The 20754-nt window shown below is 36.0% G+C and overlaps 1 protein-coding gene across 3 annotated transcripts in view; it reads right to left on the reverse strand.

The window, feature by feature from the left end:
- Positions 1 to 2706: 2706 nt before the first annotated feature.
- The window catches only part of LOC125650056 (MAM and LDL-receptor class A domain-containing protein 1-like), a 32716-nt gene continuing 14668 nt past the window's right edge, over positions 2707 to 20754 (reverse strand). Inside the window, exons 1-9 of one of the 3 annotated variants that reach the window (XM_048877998.2) lie at positions 16603 to 16688; positions 16040 to 16183; positions 15391 to 15647; positions 11053 to 11134; positions 10860 to 10940; positions 10585 to 10722; positions 8256 to 8512; positions 5200 to 5304; positions 2707 to 2849 (exon numbers count right to left, since the gene is read on the reverse strand). In XM_048877998.2, the coding sequence (XP_048733955.2) occupies positions 5212 to 5304; positions 8256 to 8512; positions 10585 to 10722; positions 10860 to 10940; positions 11053 to 11134; positions 15391 to 15647; positions 16040 to 16183; positions 16603 to 16639 (1089 nt within the window). In that variant the 5' untranslated portion in view covers positions 16640 to 16688 and the 3' untranslated portion in view covers positions 2707 to 2849; positions 5200 to 5211. Of the gene's footprint in view, positions 5305 to 8255; positions 8513 to 10584; positions 10723 to 10859; positions 10941 to 11052; positions 11135 to 15390; positions 15648 to 16039; positions 16184 to 16602; positions 16689 to 20754 lie in introns of those variants that run through there. The other 2 variants (XM_048877997.2, XM_048877999.2) reach the window with 2 other exon arrangements.

Raw genomic sequence — 20754 nt, forward strand, 5'->3', positions numbered from 1 at the left:
TGTTTTACCAGCTGCATCGCTTGAAAATTTTGGCGAAAAGTTCGAATTAATATGATAATTAGACCCCTACCGTTTTAGGCAACTATGTCAAGGTCCTACCTCTCGCATCGTCATGGTGAACTGGAAATAAAGTCCATTTATCGGCTATAATCAACCGTCAAATATCGTCTACTGCTTCTCAAATGCCTGTGAGAAATAGTACGAGTATGGAAAGGAACCGGAACAACTCAATACTCTTTGGACAACTAACATTTCTGTACATTGCCTCGGTTCATCGCTTATTCATGTATGTACAGATATGTCACGAAAAGGTTTCCGTATATCAAGCTTGTGTCAAAGTCAGCCGTAAATTGTAAACGTCAGCCCTTCTCGCAAAAGTCCACTACTAATATGTCATTGAAATATACCGTACTGACGGCGACATTTTTCCGGAAGCATTATGGGTAGTCTCCATAATTTTTCAGCTGTTGAAGAGCAAATCACGTGACTCAATTGCGTAATCATTGGAGCGAGCTCGTCGCGACGCGAGCTTCGCTCGCTACTAATTTGGGCAATTTGTCTTTCTTAGTTGTCGCATCTTTCTTTGGGGATTCGGAACTGGGAAGTGCGTTGGGGTAGTTGTTCACTAATTCTGCGCCAAAGCCGGCTCTTCTCCCACCTGGTACTAAAGCAGGGGGCAGGTATTTCAAGGGTCAGTGGATATTCATAGAAAATAATAAGTTGCTAAAGATTAATTCGTGGGGCTCCCAGGTAGTTCATAGCCGGGGCTACATCCACCTCTTACATGTACTAAGGGAGGGGATGCTACAGGCTGGTGCATGTTGGACAAATGTAAGAGGGTCCACTTGCTCTTTAAACCAGATAGCACGCAGGATATATGTGACATGCGCAGAGATCTATACCCCCTTAGAACGTGGTCACTCGTTCAGGTTCGGACACCTATGTCCACATAGGACTCCCTGATGTTGCCCCTACTTTGGTAGTCAAACTGGCACACTGGCCGCCTCCCCAGTTCCCCACAAAAAAATACATGCGACCCTTTCCACCATATATGTAAATTTGCATGCTGTTACTGATTACAATTAATAAATATTAAACTTGTATCACTCTTGTTATTCCAGCTGCTAATCAGCCTATGAGGGATTACAGGGCAGCCAGCTAAGCTTCGACATACCTACTGGGTTTATTCAGACATTAGACCAAGATCAACTATTCAATTGCGACTGGTTGTGCTGTACATTAAAGTCTAATTTTAGCAGAATACCTCCTCTAGTTACATTTAACATACCCTAGATAAGGTCATGGTCATGAAGCCAATTCTTTTATTAATTACTTACTTTCTTGGACACTACGGTGTATAAAGGAAAGCTAATTGAAGCAACTCGCATCCTGCATTATAAAACGTACATGTACATCAAACCGAAAAACATGTTCCAGTATTTGAAATGCAAAATTGCAATAGTCCTTAATTTTTATAGGATGTACTAAAGGTGAAACCATAGGCCATGTAAAAAAAAACCCCAGAGAGATGGAGAAGTACATGTAAAAGAAAACCTTGGAAAACTACATGTACAAGAAAGCCTTAAAAACTTTAAAACAAACCTTAAAGAGGGACTAAAGCGATAATGAAATAAATCAAAACATACAAGTGGTATTCAGTTAATTGTGCCACGCTTTTATCAGATGCAAATAAAAGCAAAAAGCAGGGAAAACCCCTTGTGTTTGTCACCAAATACAACCCTAGCATTCAAAAAATAAAACAAAAGCTTTTGAAATATTCGCACATCCTCCAGAGAGACAAAGACGTTTTCTTTTCTTCTGATCTGCCTATTGTTTCATAAGCGCAATATAAATTTAATGGATATGCTCAAACCATCAATTATAGAATCATCAAATTGCATAATAATTGTAAAGTGCAAATGGACTCATGATGAGGTGGATTTGCATGCAGCTAAGATTCTATCTATTCCACAATCATATCAATTATTTCAATATCATAACCTCGTATCACACCGCCAAAACCTTTAATTGGTGTAGAATCAAGTGATTGTCGAGGTACGTGGCTGATTGGGGTCATATATTATCTTACTTTATAAGGTAAGATCATTTTAATTCTTGATGAAAATATTGCAATACATATCGCAATACAGTTTAAAATATCGCAATATGTCGTAATACGAAATTTCCAGACAATACCCAGCCCTACTGATCAAGATATAGGGCCCACGGTGGATGTGACCGGTCGACAGGGGATGGTTACTCTTCCTAGGCACCTGATCCCACCTCTGGTGTGTCCAGGATGTCTGTGTTTGCCCAGCTCTGTGTCTTGTGTTGCTTGATTTATGAGATTGATCAAAAGTGAAGATAACAAACATTGATCGATTTCATAACTCCTATAAAGCATACAGAATTAAGAGTGGGCCAAACACGATATCCCGTGGACAGCAGAAGTGGAATCAGATACATATGATCAATGAAAGTGAACTAAAATGCTGTTTCACCTTTAGAGAAAACCAATTGAATTCCGATTTTCTGAGTATTATAATGCTGAGATAATTAGAGCTGTTAAAATGCCTCGCTTTGGAAACATTGGTAGAGACAGGGGAATTTTGCAACATTCTTTACATTGTGAGGAGAGTGATTACATAAACTGTTTCTAAGTTATAAATAAAACCAAGGAAAAGTGACACAAAATTGGTACAAAGATTAAAAGGTATAAATATATTTATTTGCTTTAGAAATCCATAACTTAGAAAACCCTACACAGAGACGGAAGCGGTACAACATTCGACACAAGTTTTGCAGTAAATGTACATGTGACGCACGGAAATTCTCAACTCATTTCTCACCTGAAAAATAAATTCATGCTTATGAAACATGCAGAATAAATCGTGATATATTTTAAATGTTTATGAAACGCTTTTGAAATATCCTCATACAGCGTGCTTCCAAGAATTCCAAACTCTCCTATAGTTTCCCCAGTATTTCTCAACTTTTGTGATCGTATATCATTTTAATGAGAAAGAAGGGAGCATGTATTGAATATTACTGAAAAACATTTTATATATACATGTATCATCAATTGTCATTCATGTGCCCTTATTATTTATCTATTATCTACAATAATTAAAACTGTCAATTTTAATTATCTCAGTAGTCTTTTGTTATTACCTTCTTATATCAATTATTATATATACATATTACCAATACATTTAGTACTTTTTGCTCCAAAAATAATTTAAGTTTTCCATGAACATAAGCCGTAGAAAGAGTCTCTAGAACTAACATCATCTGCCATATTTCTCAAATATCACGCAGTTATGAATACATTATACTGGTTCAACACTTCAGAAGAGGCCCAAAGGCCTTAGCGGTCGCCTGGATACTAGTGAAAAGTATCACTGCTCCCAAGGGCTATGAAATCTAGAGAGAAAAAATCCTGTTCTGAATATTTAAGCTAAATTCTAATGTTCAGCAAAAGTATATATAAAACAAGATGTGTTCTTAAAACTTCAATGTCCTCAAAAGTGCATACACTGATGAAAGGTTTTACGTAAAATAATATGTGTATTAACATTAGAAGATATGATTGATCTGCACCCATCCTAAAGTCGAAACCCTGGGTTGTGAAATTCACCATTTTTTGTAAATCCTTTTCTACTCTTCCTAAGTATGCATTTAGATTTTAAACAGTATCAGCAAATTTGAATAAGTCCTTCAAATCATCATTAAAATTTCCCAACCTCCCTGAAACAAACCCTTTACCCCTAGAATCATGCAATTTACAATTTTGGTAGAGGACTATATACTTCTTCTCAATATTTATTTAATTTTAATTCAGTATCAATAGCACTAAAGAGGATGTTAATTAAATGTTTTACATATTTTATACACTATATAGTAAGTTTGGCCCTACCCTGGGATCAAAACACCTACCCCGGGGATCATGAATTTATAATTTTGGTAGAGGTCTCTCCTGCTTTACAATTTTATGCATTTAGGTTTTCTTAAACATGTGAGGTTCTAGAGAAGAACACTTTTGAAAATTGGTCAATTTGGGGCATTTTTAGCCCCGCCCCTAAGGCCCCGAAAGTGCAGGAATCCTGACATTTACAATTCATATCCCCCTTGTTCCGAAGATGCTTCATACCAAATTTAAAATGAATTGGAATGGTAGTTATCAAGAAGAAGTTAAAAAATTATATTGTTCACACATTTAATGACCGACCATTTTGGCTCCACTCTAATACGAAAAACCCTACCCCTGGGATCATCAAATTTACAATTTTGGTAAAGGATTACCTGCTCTTTCTAAACATCCATTTAGTTTCAATGTAGTATCAATAGTACTAAAGAAGATGCTATTTGTAAACACTATATATTAAGTTTAGCCCCAATCTAATTAAAATCAGATCCTAGGATATGCTCACAATCGCTGTAATACTTACGCAGAGTATACGGCGCGGATCTAAGAAGTCTGATTTTAATTAGATTGGTTTAGCCCCGCCCTGGGATCAAAACCCCTACTCCGGGGATCATGAAATTTACAATTTTGGTAGAGGCCTTCCTGACTCTACATCATTATGCATTTAGATTTTCTGATACATGTGCGGTTCTAGAGAAGACGATCTTTGAAAATTGGTCAATTTTGGGCAGTTTTTGCCCCGCCCCTATGGCCCTAGATATGCAGGAGTCCTGAAGTTTAGTTGAAAATGTTCAATTGTTAACACATGATGGACGATGACGGACGTCAACCAATTGCAATAGGTCACCTTTGTTTACTCAGGTGACCTAAAAATACTCTTTATATGCGATTTTGAGGAAATGTATAATAATTTATTTCGATCAATAACAAATAGATAGCTATCGCACATGTTTACCAATCTTGTGATATTCTTGAGTACATGTTATCGGACTATGCATCTTTAAATTAATTATAGAATGGAATATTCTATGTACGTTTTGGATTAATTTGACTACATGCATTACATAGGAGATAAGAATTCTTCCAGAGTTCTTGAACTTCTTGACTTTGCACAAATAACAACCACACGTGTCCTCGGAAGTTCTTATTTCAATCACAGAAATGGCTGAGTAGTAACGGTAGGATTTTAAGCAAATGTTGAATTGTATAGGTGAGTCTTGATCTATCAACACTATCTTGGTGGGTTGGGGTTGCGGACATGATTAAGTGCATACTTCGTGAAATGGTTACCCTACTATCGGTGGACCAGCTTGTAAATGTATGTCATCTATCGCAAGGTCACTGCTGTAGTGGTGCGCTGCAGTGGCCTCGAACACCAACTGCAAAACAGAGAATAAAAAGAAATTGATGGACTCTTTTTCGTTTAAAGAGTTTGTGGTACATGAGGTAGACTATTAAACGATTTCATTGTTGTATCAATGTAAGGAATCACAGACAGGTCTAGTTTGTTGGGTATTTGAGGTGAATAATAACAATAGAAACTTGATAACTTGCATAGCGGCGAGGTCGTTATATATGAATTATTATCACACTTTCCACTTTTTGACTACTGTTAACTCTGTTTACCTGATCAAGATATAAAAATGTAGGGCTCGTGGCGGGTGTGACCGATCGACAGGGGATACTTACCACTATTAAGCACTTCATCCCACCTATGGTATATCCAGGGGTCCGTGTTTGCTCATCTCTCTATTTTGTATTGCTTATATGTATTTTATAGTTATAATACATTATGACCCCTGGGTCTAGGCCTCTGCTGGTGGACTGTTAGTCCCCGAGGGTCTCTACAGCCCAGTAGCTAAGTACTTCGTTACTAGCTTGAAAATACGGATGTATATTTAATTGCTGTTATAAAATTTAGAAATGCATTTCAAAATTAAGGATTATCTCCCTCACGCATAGCTCTTATCCTTAGACGAATTTGACTCCACTTTTTTGGCACACTGTTTTCCCCTATATAGCTCTGAAACTTCATAGTTATTTCGGATTTCAAACATTTCGGTTGAGCATCACTGAAGAGACATTACTTGTCGAAATGCGCATCTGGTGCATCAAAATTGGTACCGTATAAGTTTTACATCATGACCCCTGGGTCTAGACCTCTGCTAGTGGACTGTTAGTCCCCGAGGGTCTCTACAGATCAGTAGCTAAGTACTTCGTTACTAGCTTGAAAATACGGATGTATATTTAATTGCTGTTATAAAATTTAGAAATTCATTTCAAAATTAAGGATTATCTCCTTCACGCATAGCTCTTATCCTTAGAAGAATTTGACTCCACTTTTTTGGCACACTGTTTTCCCCTATATAGCTCTGAAACTTCATAGTTATTTCGGATTTCAAACATTTCGGTTGAGCATCACTGAAGAGACATTATTTGTCGAAATGCGCATCTGGTGCATCAAAATTGGTACCGTATAAGTTTTACATCATGACCCCTGGGTCTAGACCTCTGCTAGTGGACTGTTAGTCCCCGAGGGTCTCTACAGATCAGTAGCTAAGTACTTCGTTACTAGCTTGAAAATACGGATGTATATTTAATTGCTGTTATAAAATTTAGAAATTCATTTCAAAATTAAGGATTATCTCCTTCACGCATAGCTCTTATCCTTAGAAGAATTTGACTCCACTTTTTTGGCACACTGTTTTTCCCTATAATAGCTCTAAAACTTCATTGTTATTTCGGATTTCAAACATTTCGGTTGAGCATCACTGAAGAGACATTATTTGTCGAAATGCGCATCTGGTGCATCAAAATTGGTACCGTATAAGTTTTACATTATAGGAGTTATGAGATTGATCACTGTTCGTTATCTTCACCCTTCGTTGTAGTTAATCATCGCACATACCCAACGAACTAGACAGTGGTTCCTTATCATGTTTCAGTAAATATTAAAGGTATAAAATTGACATATAAAAATGCTGCCTGATACAGCACATGGCATGCATGTAAGTGATATATTTACATGCAGTTGTGTATATGGAGAAATCAACATATTGGAATGTCAGGGTTACTTTTATCATAAAGAAAAACATTGGAATCGTACAAGCTAATGTATCAAAAGTAAATTTAAAACATATGTAAATCCTGCTTCACCTTCTAACGTTGCTAAAATGTTTAACATCTACAGCTTTTTGAGATTAAGGCATTCTGTAAATTGTAATTGTGACACTGATGTAGCCATGACGCTTTCTATGAAAAGTGAAGATAACGAACAATATCAGTAATCTTTCATGTACTGTGGTCAAAATAAGAATTTTGTGTCTGTGTCTGCTTTATTCTCAAGTGAGTGCAACTATGACCTGAATAAGAACGCCAGTTGTATATATATATATATATATATATATATATATTGGGATAAATCTCCGATATAATCTTCTAGAGTGCTCGATGTGGCCTCACGGAACTACATAAATTCTCTCTCTCTCTCTCTCTCTCTCTCTCTCTCTCTCTCTCTATATATATATATATATATATTAGAAGTTGATTCGGCACAGTTGTAAATAAATATTGAAAATCAGAATGACACATTCCATAAAAAACAATCATTTACTGCTAGCGCTTTCTCCATGTCTGCAAATATTTGAACTGCCTGATGAACCATGCAGACATGGAGAAAGTGCTAGCAGTAAATGATTGTTTTTTACGGAATGTGTCATTCTGATTTTCAATATTTATATATATATATATATATATATATATATATGTGTGTGTGTGTGTGTGTGTGTGTGTGTGTGTGTGTGTGTGTTTTACTCATTCAGAAATACATATATTTGAGTGAAGATTACTCGTATAAAAGAATGACAGTGTTTTAAATGTTTTTGTGAGAGCGGCCGCAGTATTTCGTCGTCAGCGTCACGAAGATATCAAAATATTAACATTTCTATACATGTTTGAATCGGTTGATTTCATGCTTTGGAGAAAGACACATTATGCATCTTTCATCACAAAATATTCATATTGTTGGCAAAGAAGCACCACAAGAAATCACAATATTAAAATCATTTGTTATGGCATTTGGTGTAGTAATTGACGTTAATCGCAAATATGTTTAAAGTAAAGCTGCATATTTTGTATATTGATTTAATTTGAAATACACAATTTTCGATTTGCGTAACTGAACGAAATATTTCACCATTTCAGCGACACCAGTATTGTCTGATAAGAACTTATGATTTACACTTTATGGACTGTTTAAAAATCTATTTACTGAAACATCAAGACATTCTACCAACTAAATGAATTATAAATCTAGGCAAAAAATACGAACCTTGTAAAAACCAACCGGAAGCGTTACACTGACTTGTTTCCAAGACGAGGTTTGGCGCCCTGACCTTATAAACAGTTGTTTCTTGGAGCCGTCAGCGTTCTCTCTGTATAATGTGAGGTTTCCTATTCCGGCTCCATTCATATGATACCAGAATGTTAAATTTCTAGGCTTAGTGACCGTGATGTGTGGACTGAAGAGACTGGCTACCCAGCTGCTGTTGAGGGATTCATGACCCTTCAGTAATAGATAGTAATCAGCTGAAGAAAACAATTAAAACAATATGAACAAATAATGAATAGCTCACAGGCAGTTATATCGCTTGTGTGCGAATTAATTATTATTAAAAATTAAATTTATAGAATTCTAAATATAGGGTACCCAAGTTTGCCGATGAAACAAATAACAAACGTAATAGTATAACATTCTACTTGGTATTTTACCTGTCCCTGGCACTGTACCACTAAACAGGAAGTTTGTGAATTACAACAAGCAATTACATAGAATGTGCATCATTCTTACCCCGATTCATAAATTGATGTCCGTAATAGCTCCAAGTGACTGAAAATTGCAAACTTATCTGCACTTTCACTTTACACAGCCATTTTGAAAGGTGACCGGTGCCAATAATTATCCAAAAGAACTAACGCCAAACATCTGTGTTAATGTGCTTAGGATGAAAGTAGACATGAATGGTTTTTCAAATCCCCATGGGCACGAATTCTGCTCTTCTATCATCTGATCTCTTGTTATAGTCCTACATGTATGAGGCAGGATTCATTCTAAAACTACTTAAGAAGGAAAATCTCTTATCATGACCTTCAACTCGACATTTAGATATACCGACGACGTTTTATATATTAACAATAATCATTTTCTACGGAGAAGACTTGTATAGGCAAAGTCTGATCCTATCATGAATTATCATCATAAAATACTGTTTACATTGATAATCATTTTCATTCATATGTCGATTCAATATATCCCAATGAACTCGAAATAAGACACCACAGAGTCCTCTACATCTGCTTCGTACTTAGATATTCATAGAAAATATATATTAACGGCAAACTAACAAATCAACTTCATGACAAACGGGATGACTTCATCGTCAATTCCTCATATCTATGTAGCAACATTTCATTATCATCTGCATACTTTGTTTATAATTCTCAACTGATTCGATACACAAGAGCTTGTTCTGTGTATGATCAGTTTTTAAATCGAGGCAGGCTACTGACAAACAGGTTGATGTTACAGGGGATTCAACAGTCTCGTTTAATGTAAGCTTTTCACAAGTTATATGGTCAACTCTTAATTTTGTAGTTCTTATTGGAGTTATGAGATTGAGACTTGTTAATAGCAGAATTAATGCATTATATTTAATTATCATTTATCAAATTAATATTTGAGTCTCTGAAGTATTTTGGGTCCTCTCATAGAGGAACCGGTCAAAATGGACGTGATAAAATGTCGGGTGTGACCGGTCGACAGGAGATGCTTACTCCTCCTAGATACCTGACCCCACCTCTGATGTGTCCAGGGGTTCGTGTTTGCTCAAGTATCTATTTTGTATTGCTTATAGAAGTTATGAGATTGATCACTGTTCGTTATCTTCATTTTTCATGTATGTTGAAGTGCAGACCGTTTTACAATTTTCAGTCTCTTGGAACTATTACGAAGTTCAGGTAAAAAATTCAACTCAAAATGATATATAATGTTGCACATACTATGCAATTACTTGTTGCAATTCACAAACATTCTGTTTAGTGGTACAGTATCAAGACCCAGCTATACATCAAGCAAGAAATAGTAGGATTTTCCGAATTAATTTCGTCATACAGTATCCTGGGAAGCACAGGGAATTTTGGGATGAACTTGGGTAGCAACGTAGAATGCTTATGTACGACTATACTAGATTACAGATTTGAAATTTATACCATTTGGTTTATTACTTTTTTAATGGGCGAACTTGGGTACCCTATATTTAGAGTTCTTTACCTTTACTCTTTAATAATAAATTCAAACCCAAGTGATATGATTACCTGTGAGTCAGGCCAAATACACTGTATGAAAATTTCTGTTGAATACATATGAAAGGTGAAAAAGTGATCAATTTTATAACTCCTATAAGGAATACAAAATAGTTGGGCAAACACGGACCCCTAGACATACCAGATGTGGGATCAGGTGCCTAGGAGGAGTAAACATATCCCTGTCGACCGGTCACACCCGCCATGAGCCCTATGACTTGATCAGGTAAACGGAGTAATCCGTAGTCCTGGTGATCAATGAAACCAAAATATATATCAGCATGTAGTCATTTCCTTACTTGCATTTTTATGGTCAAATTCTGGACCGGAAGTTAAATCCGGAGATCGTCCATACCATCTGTGCCAGTCAAAATCGTCACCTTTAGCTTGCTGCCATGAACACATGCTTGTGCTAAAGGTACAGTCAATTGTTAAAGCTATAACGGGAGAAAAAAACAATGTGCAATAATTCTCAGTGATTTTGTATCCCTTTCATCGTAGGCACTGCAATAATGATATAGATAACAAAAAGGCTAAACTAATTTTGTTCAAAGAAATGACGATCTATACATACTTGGTAATTGGAAAATATGTATTGATGTAGTGGATGGTTTCATCGAAGTCGTTGTTGTAAACCATGGACTGTGTGTTAATTCTAAAATTACGATTATGTTTTGAAAATATTTCCTTTTTATGAAGAAGTTTTAAATCAAATTCTGTTATTCTAAATTATCCCAAATTAAAAACATCCATGAGTTATTCTTTACCATATGGCTCCATGGAGACTGATATATCATCAATTGCTATGTCAGAGGAATAGTGAAGCCTGGTTGTTCCTTGAAATATAACCTGCATCAAAACGAAGCTCGAAGTACAATGCGGGTGATAAGGAAAATGATTGACTTGGTTGGATTTTAATGATACTAGTAATCAATGCTTTTTAGAAAACTGTTTTAGACATACATGTACATAGCATAAAGTTGTTTTGATAGGAGGAACTTTAAAGATAATGACGAATTTGGAATGAAATAACTACTATACATGTATGTACAAACGTTTTAATCTACTTTGTGTAGCGATATTGTACTTTCCTATTATCGGTCTTTCTTTTGTTTTTCTTTCTTTCTCCTTTTGGAAGGAAGTCCTTTGGTTATTTCCCTTTACTTTTCGATTACAAAGTGCACTTTCTTAGTGCATCTTCTAGAGATAAACAGAGTTGTTTTTGAGAATGAATAGTGGAATGATATACCATAATGAATAAAATATAAAATAAATAATTTTTCTTTGTATTAGGATTTGCAGTCTCGACATCATATATAAATTCAAGTTTAGGATTGGCTCTGAATAACTACATTGTATTTTCATGCTGTGAAATAAACGTGATATGTACCCAATGACATCATTATTTACAGAGAGGGCAGAGAAATACAATGTCTTGGCTCTGTTCATCAAATAGAAACGCAACCTTTCCTCATTAAGCAACTACCCCCATTTGTTGATATAAAGAAATAAAGCAAAACATACAAGGAAGCTATAAAATTAATTCAATGTTATTTTAGATAAAGAAGAAAAGGTCACTGGATCTTAACAACAGACGTCTGTTTATGTGTAGGATTTAATTAATCACAAAATAAATATTTCTGTAAAACCACAAAAGCGTCGTAATTAGCAATTTGTCAACACTTTTACCGCAATTTCTTCTTCAAATCTTTTTAACTTTTACCTTGGAGTTTTCTGTAAATTCGTTATGTCATGAAAGAAATTTACCATTTTGTGTGTAAGAAATTGAAACAGGTGTTTATCTAAAAGGGACTTCTCAAATTCAAAATTATTTCTGTGAACTTTTGGCGTCATTGCATTGCACTGGTACACTATTAAGTGCGTCTTGTTCATAGCACGTCGACAAGTAAAAAGTCATTATAATAGTTATACGTACAATGTTGGGAAGTTTCAAGAATCTAGATCGAACATCAACCACAAAACCTTCTTTAACAAGAGGCCCATGGGCCACATAGCTCACCTGAGTCACCTTGGCCCACATTTAAAGATTTTCCCTATATATTCGCATATGGAACTTTGTTCCCTATATTGTGGCCCCAACCTACATCAGGGGGGCCATCATACTAGTAAACTTAAATCTGCACTATATCAGGAAGTTTCCATGTAAATTTGTTTACTTTTCTAGCCCAGTGGTTCATGAGAGGATTTTAAAAGATTTTCCCTATTTATTCCTTTGTGAAACTGATCCCTTATTGTGGCCCAACCTACCCCCGGGAGCCATGATTTGAACAGACTGGAATCTGCACTATGTCAGGAAGTTTTCATGTAAATTTGTTTACTTTTCTAGCCCAGTGGTTCATGAGAGGATTTTAAAAGATTTTCCCTATTTATTCCCATATGAAACTTTGATCCCTTATTGTGGCCCAACCTAACCTCGGGAGCCATGATTTGGACTAACTTCAATCTGCACGATGTCAGGAAGCTTTCGTGTAAATCTCAGCTCTTCTGGCCCAGTGGTTCTTGAGAAGAAGACTTTTTAAACGATTTTCCCAATTTAATCCCATGTGAAATTTTGATTCCTATTGTGGCCCCAACCTACTCCCGGGGACCATGATTTGAACAAACTTGAATCTGCACTATGTCAGGAAGCTTTTATGTGAATTTCAGCTCCTCTGGCTCAGTGATTCTTGAGAAAAAGATTTTCAAATGACCCAACCCTATTTCTGCATTTTTGTGATTATCTCCACTTTGAAGGGGGGTATGATCCTTCATTTGAACAAACATGAAATCCCTTCACGCAAGGGTGCTTTTGGCTAAGTTTGGTCGGAGTTGGCCCAGTGGTTCTGGAAAAGAAGTCGAAAATGTGAAAAGTTTACAGACGGATAGACGGACAGACGACGGACAACAGGCGATCAGAAAAGCTCAATTGAGCTTTCAGCTCAGGTGTGCTAAAACCATGTTCAATGGAAACAGTTGCTTGTCAGGTGACCTACTGGTTCAGTTTATATCAAAGTGTCGAAAGGACACGAATATACTACACACGATGAGACTTTACAATAAAATGTTGATTTGGAAGAATGTTGAACTTTTGGTGGATTTGAATCTCTTCCAACACTGAAGCACTTGTGTTGAAATTTGGTAATCGAAATGTGAAAAATTTCTAGAGTTCTTTACAATTGGTCTGGATTTTTTCTATGAAAAAAAAATATTGATGATTTGGAAGAAAGCCAAAAGTTTGGGGCCGTGCACAATTTAAAAAACAATATTCTCAGATAAATCTACCATATCCAAAGCAGGAAATTATACCATGTACTACATTCCTTGACGTTTCAGGAAAATCCAAGAGATCACTATCTTCATAATTCAAAACAACCTTTTACATATATACATCTTGCCATACAAGTGATGCATTAACCTTTAGAAAAATATCTTTTACATATCTGGGTAAATTTTTAAGCATTTAGATACGTCAACAGCTTTAGATCAATCGCCGACAAATTTTGACCTTTCACGTTTGATATCGAGCGCTTGGTAACGTAACGTATGCACCTGATCCCATCTCTGTTGTCTCCAGAGTTGGTGGGTCCGTGTTTGTAGCGTACAAAAAGTTCCTTCAATATTTTATCCCACAAGAATTAAAAATTTACGTATTAGAATTCTTTTTTAGAGATTCCTACAGTATTACACGCACTTCTCTTTCCAATATTAAACCTTTCCGTACAATTTTCGTAAATTCAAGTAAAAATATTGGATATTTATGGTTTCAGAGATGGAGTTCCACATAAGTCAGGTGAGAAAAGGTAAAGATAACGATCAGTGATCAATTTCATAACTACCACAAGGAATAAAAAATTCATAATTGGACAAACACGGACCTCTGGTCATACCAGAGGCGGGGTCAGGTGCCAATGAGGAGTAAGCATCCTCTGTCGACCGGTCACTACATCAAAGGTAATATTGAAGGCTTTAGATGAAGGTCTATTAACTTTCATTGTCTATAGAAATAAATGGTCAAATAGAGCAATTCTGCATCGGCCATTGGTTGCTTCCCTTTGTTAAATCTTCTATGCATTGAATAAACATGGTTTGTTTGAATTTTGTTTGAGAACTTCCTCCCTTCTGTAGATACACCGCCACCTCTAGGTGACAGTCATACACGCTGATGGGTACAAATGTTTATAATGACATTTACATATTGCAAAGAATATCATCTATCGAAATGTAACACCCTCACACGAAAATAGAAAATTCAAGAGCATTAGGGATATGGTAGATCAAATATCTCTTGATTGATATCAAGGGATAATGTTATTGAAGGATTTTATCTTCTATCGGGTTGTATACATTTAGATAACATTTTGACACATTCATCAATATGTAATACACATGCAATACACATACTCCGCGATATGCCACGTAAAGTTTTGTAAATTTATCAGAGAATGCGTTTGAACAACTTATGTTTCAAGGTTTAAGTCAAAGTATTCACTTGATATACTGCAAAATAGAATTTGAACGTATGAAATTGGACCCATCGCAAAAAGGTTTATATCAAAAGTTAATGTCATCGATTGCTGAACTCTTTATGAAGTTGAAAATAATGGGGTAAAATGGAATCTTGAGCATTGTGATTTTGAACTTTTCGGGGGAAAGTCTACATGAAATATTTGAGGATGGGCACCTTTCAATGCTTGACTACTCAATGTATGTTTGATGTCTGAAGTCAAATTATGAAAAAATTATAATAGATACGTAGACACGTGATACTATTAAACGTGTGTGGTGGACGACCGTAGAACCTCGAGAAGATAAAAATAGTTGATAACAAAACTAAATATCATCTTACTCTGCGGGTTATCAGTCGTAACAGATCTCACAATATGATCTCCACTACATGTAAATCACACTTTCCAGTTTTGTGTTGCTTAGAACAACAAATCTAGTTCATAAAGATTTTCGATAGTTATATACATGTAGCAATATTAGTAAACCAGTACATATAGAAACAAAATGCATTCTTTTGTCACCAACTGTACCAAAAAGACAGGTCAATAGGAACAGAAAGAAACAGCTGACACCACACAGAGTAATGGTTCTGTACTTACATAAGCTGTGAGGTCCTCCAAACTAACATGACCCAAACACCACCCTGGTCCTTGTCTACCAGATTTCACCCAGGCTATCTTTCTGTTTTGGTATCGGTCTACTAAAACGACCCTTAGATCTCCAACTCCCACTCCATTCATGTGGTACCAGAAAGATAATGTGGTGTTACTGAGGATATACAATTCTGGACTTCTTATTTCAGCTGCTAGTGATGTATTTAAAAATTCATGACCATCGATGTACAGGTACTGACCATCTGCAATAACATAAACAAATTAATAAAAATAGTATAATATTCTGTGGAATGCGATCGCCAACACATATCAAGGTCATGGTTCAGATTAGATTCATTCCATTTAAAAATGTTTGCAGTCAGATCAAATACTCGTATTTCTCCATTTTGGTGGATGTGTGAGACACTATTCAGTCCAATTACTTGCATTTCAGATGAAGTTTGATAAATATTCCAAAATAACTATGTCAGTATCATACTGAACCAAAAATTAATGTCGCTTGGTACATGGTGCATTTTCAAAATAATGCAAATATATAAATGCGCACTATTGTCTACGCAATTTTATTTGATCACTTATAACATGAATATCTGAGGAGTAATTCGTTCTAACTATGAATAGAGACAAGCTTCACCTCCTGCCGGAGAATGGTCACCGCCGGGTCCTGAGGAAGGGTCCTGGGTGCTCCCTGTTCCGAGTTTCCATTGAACTAAATTGTTTGGAATAGGGTACCATTCACACAGACCATCGTCAAAACTACATGTCAGACTCCCAACGCCTGATATACAGAAATCAAAAGCTCTCATTATATCCTAGAGTGAACTATCACCTGCCTTTTTCTCTATATGTGTACTACGCCGCTCGCCAAGAATCCTGAACATGGACCTTTGATTGAGGAATACAAACCAATTATCCATGTAATGATATACACGAAAAGAACCCTCTCTTTTGCTTTGTGTTTGACACAAAGAAAATAGAAATGTACAGGTACTTAAAACTACATCTGCAATTTGCACCGTCATAATTTAAAACAATCTTGTCGTGACACATTCAAACAAGAACATGGAAATGGGGAAACCAGATTTAGCACATGTACTCCCGTTTCATCATCACATTTTTTGGTACCAAAGATATCTAAATTTAACAAAACACATTGTGTCTAGACTTAACGTTGAATTTCATGAAAATAATACTTACCAATAACAAAACTGAAAAACAGCCCTGAAGCATACATCGTGCTTGATAAACTTGTCGCATTTCAAGACTTTTGGCGAGCCATCTCGTGTCGTAAGATCAGACGACCAAAAGGTCATTAAAGAGTGATAAGGGAATTATATAATTTAACATGGGGCTGAAATTCCCTTAATGCCGTTACTGTAAATGCCTTATACAGGTACGTTGTATGGTAAGCTATTGCTAGTCATACGATCTTGGAAAGAACTGCATGTATAATATAATAATGGGTGTTGACGGTCACCCACGTTTTATATAAATCCTACATTCTCAAAAATAAAGATATCCCCTTGCTCACAGGCCGTAAGCGTCGAGCAGGGGCTTAAATTTTACAACCCTTCGCCGGCAAGGGTGACGTCAGCACATGAGTAAATGATTATCGAGGGGGGCGTTAAACAATATAAAACCAACCAACCAACCAAAAAATATAACAATAGATGGTTATGAGATTGATCACTGTTTGTTATCTTCACCTTGCATGGTAAATACTGACACAGAAATCTATATAACGTGAGATGAGGATACACATAACACGCATCATCATCATCATCATCACACCCTTCCTCAACTCTAAATACGTAAATCGACATGTTTTCTTAAAAGTCAATAAAAGCCTTATTGAAGGGAGCACTAATAAAAGGCTATGATGATGAGTGAACGATATGTGATATAGTGTTTAACATAATGTAAGTTTTTGTGAATTCAAGCTATGGATATAACACCTATAGTGGCTTTCATAATTATCTACTGATGAAGTTATCTCTCTTTTAAAATATTTCAGAAATCTCAAAATGATATCCTCAGAGTGACCTTCCATGAACTGGAGACTGACTTCCCATTACTATCATAATGACCTCACATCAATCAGAATATAACATTTTCCAATACATGTAGTTTTGTTTTTGATATCTTTATATGATGTAAAGACATCCATTTCCTTGTAAATGCACTGCAATTGTGAACAATACGCTTACAAATCTTGATAAATTTAGTACATCTATTTCAAAGGCTTTGCATTCCGACAAAAATGAAAGTCAAATATGAAAATAATAAGGGTTTGAACTGCAACGCTTCACGCTTCATTTCATATCCTCATTTTTTTTTCAAGAATGACCTCTCATAAATCCTACAATGAACCTCCAGGAATGACTCTAAAGGAATCCAAAAATGACATCATAGGAATCTCAGAATGGTCTCCCAGGAATCAAAGTGACCTCCCAGGAATTCTAGCATGATCTCCCAGAAAGCTCAGAATGACATCCCAACAATTCTTAAATATCCTCCCAAGAATAGAATGGCCTTCCAGGACACCCAATGAAACATGAAGATGAAGTAGGTGAAGTACAACATATCTAGACCTATGTTTAGCGCTTAGGGTCATAGCAGTGAGGCCTCTTTAACGCACCAACGCCTGCCGCGACACAGGACCTCCGTTCTTAAGGTCATATATAAAAGGCCCGTTATTCTCACCTCTAAATTCTGAGTGTTTAGTGAAGGAGCAATCACTACCTATGTATATGTCTTAGGTTTGACGCAACTCACCAGACCAGAACTCGAACTCACGACCTCCCGGTTGTGAAGCAAATCTTCTATCATTCAGCTACCACGACCGGTAGATTATAATAAAATATTGCCACACAAATGCAGGAAGTTGCCGATGGAGAAGCTGAAGCCAACTCGATTGTTTGTTATAAAGTTGTGTTGTAAGTTTGTCGTTGACATCTATGATCACCTGCATATGGTGTTTATGTCTCAGCTGATTCAATTCTAAATTGAAGCGCCAGTGCAAAATTATTTCATGTATGTGATGTAACATGGGGACTTCCGGACTGGGGACAATTTGCTGTAAACATCATTATACATTATACGGTATTGACGTACAATGCTCCGTTTACCAGATCGAGATATAGGGCTCACGGCGGTGTGACACGTCGACAGGGGATTCTTACTCCTCCTAAACACCTGATCCCACCTCTGGTACATCCAGGAGTACGTGTTTATGGTATTACGACCAAAGAATTTGAGAAAAGCTGACTTTGGACGACGAGACTGTTGATACCCTGTAACATTAACTTGTTTGTCAGAAGTCTGTCTTGATTTTAAAAATGATCATACGCAGAACAAGATTTTGCGTATCGAATCAGTTGAGAGAAACTCCATATGCAGGGGATAATGGAATATCGCTACATAAACATGGGAAGTTGACGATGAAGAAACTGAATTAATGTCATCCCATTTGTCATAAAGTTGAATTGTAAGTTTGCCTCAAACATACCGTAAAAGTTGTTATTTACTCGGGACTGACGTACGCGTACTTCCACGTCCAACATTACACGTTGGGGGGATACGTGGTAACTGAATATAACATACTTATAACTGTACGCATTGGGGTTTACACCCTTATCATGTGATCGCGTAATCAATGTAAATATACCCCATACGTAAATACCCACTTTTACAGTATATGTTCAATAAAATAGCTAAGTATAAAGCAGATGTGAAAGTTCCCTTCCAGTTCAGTGGGATATATTGAATCGACATATGAATGAAATTTAATACTATTATTAATAGATAAAAGGTTTGAATAAATTTTGCCTTGTGAGAATATGAAAACAGGTTAGCCAATAAAGGAGCACAATTTGTGTCCATGGGAATTCCAATAAACTGTTCAGTGTTGGAGGACGTGATCAACAAAGACTATGTACAAAGATATTGCCAATGAGGAACTACATCATATTGTTAAAGTTGGTCCCTAACTTTAGTCCAAATCTAATTAACCCCAGGGTGCATAATTTGAAAAAAATTAAAGCCACTTGCGAATTTTTCATACTAATATGTCTTAAGGGCAATGAATAGTAAAAAAGTCAGATTATGTCAGGAAAATTTCATATACGATTATGGTGTTTTTGTCTCAACTGATTCTATATGCAAGAGCTTGTTCTGTGTGTGATCATTTTTTAAATCGAGACAGGCTACTGAAAAACAAGTTGATATTACAGTGTTTTCAACAGTCTCATTTAACGTAAGCAATTTGCAAATTTTATTATCGTTAAAACGATCTAATTTACCGATACAATCTGTCATTGGGTAATGTGCTTTCTGGAGTGGACGTATTTATGCCAATTCTTAGGCCGTTCTTTACACTGTGATTTTGACTACGGATTTCTCCGTTATCCTGATCAAAATATAGGGCTCTTTTTTAGGCACCTGATTGCACCCCTGATATGTCTAGTGGTCTGTGTTTACCCTACTCGTGATTTTGTATTCTTTATAGGAGCTATGAGATTGATCACTGTTCGTTATCTTCACCATTGTATACATGGATACAGAGAAAAAATCATTAATTTTCTTATTGTATCATCCTTATGCTGTTAGAATTCTAGTTCGATTACATAAAGATCCCGTGGGACTAGGGTTGAGTCGTAATAGGGGGTGGACAATTTTATTGGGAATAAAGAAAACAATTGGTCTTTCTAAAAATAACTAAGCAGGGCCAAGGTGACTCAAGTGAGCATTTGGTCTATGAGCCCCTTGTTGTACATAGAATGGTGGGATCCAATTTTTCTGTATGCTTTGAAAAGGATAATAAGTTATATTTGTTCAATTTGAAATAAAATGGAATTGAAATGAATCCAAATGACTCGTACAATCCATTTCATGTAAATAATAATAATTTTATGCATTTTTTCTCAAGTTTTAACAATCATAATCTTCAAAATAAGTCCTCAGAATTATTTACAACGTGGATGAAAAAATCAATCTGATAATATAGTGTAACATTTGACGAACATGCTGTCATTTCAAAGTGGATGGATAACATTTATTGATCGCTTTTATGATATTAGAAAGGAATCTGATGATTTGGAGCGAGAGAGAAAAACTTACCAAAATGAGCTACAATATCCCTTCAGAATTTGATTATTTCAAAAAATAAACACTGCTATCATCACAGGACATATTTTAGAGTGATTCCCCTTGTCACAATGAAGTGTCAGGTAATGAACCTTTCAGCAGTCGCAATATTTCCGGATAAACAGAGAAATCCGAAATTAGCAACTTAAAGTTATTTGAAAGCGGAATGGCATTAATAAAGGAATTTGCATGCATTACAAACAT

Source organism: Ostrea edulis, chromosome 5 (genome assembly GCF_947568905.1).
Source record: "Ostrea edulis chromosome 5, xbOstEdul1.1, whole genome shotgun sequence".
Lineage (NCBI taxonomy): Eukaryota > Metazoa > Mollusca > Bivalvia > Ostreida > Ostreidae > Ostrea > Ostrea edulis.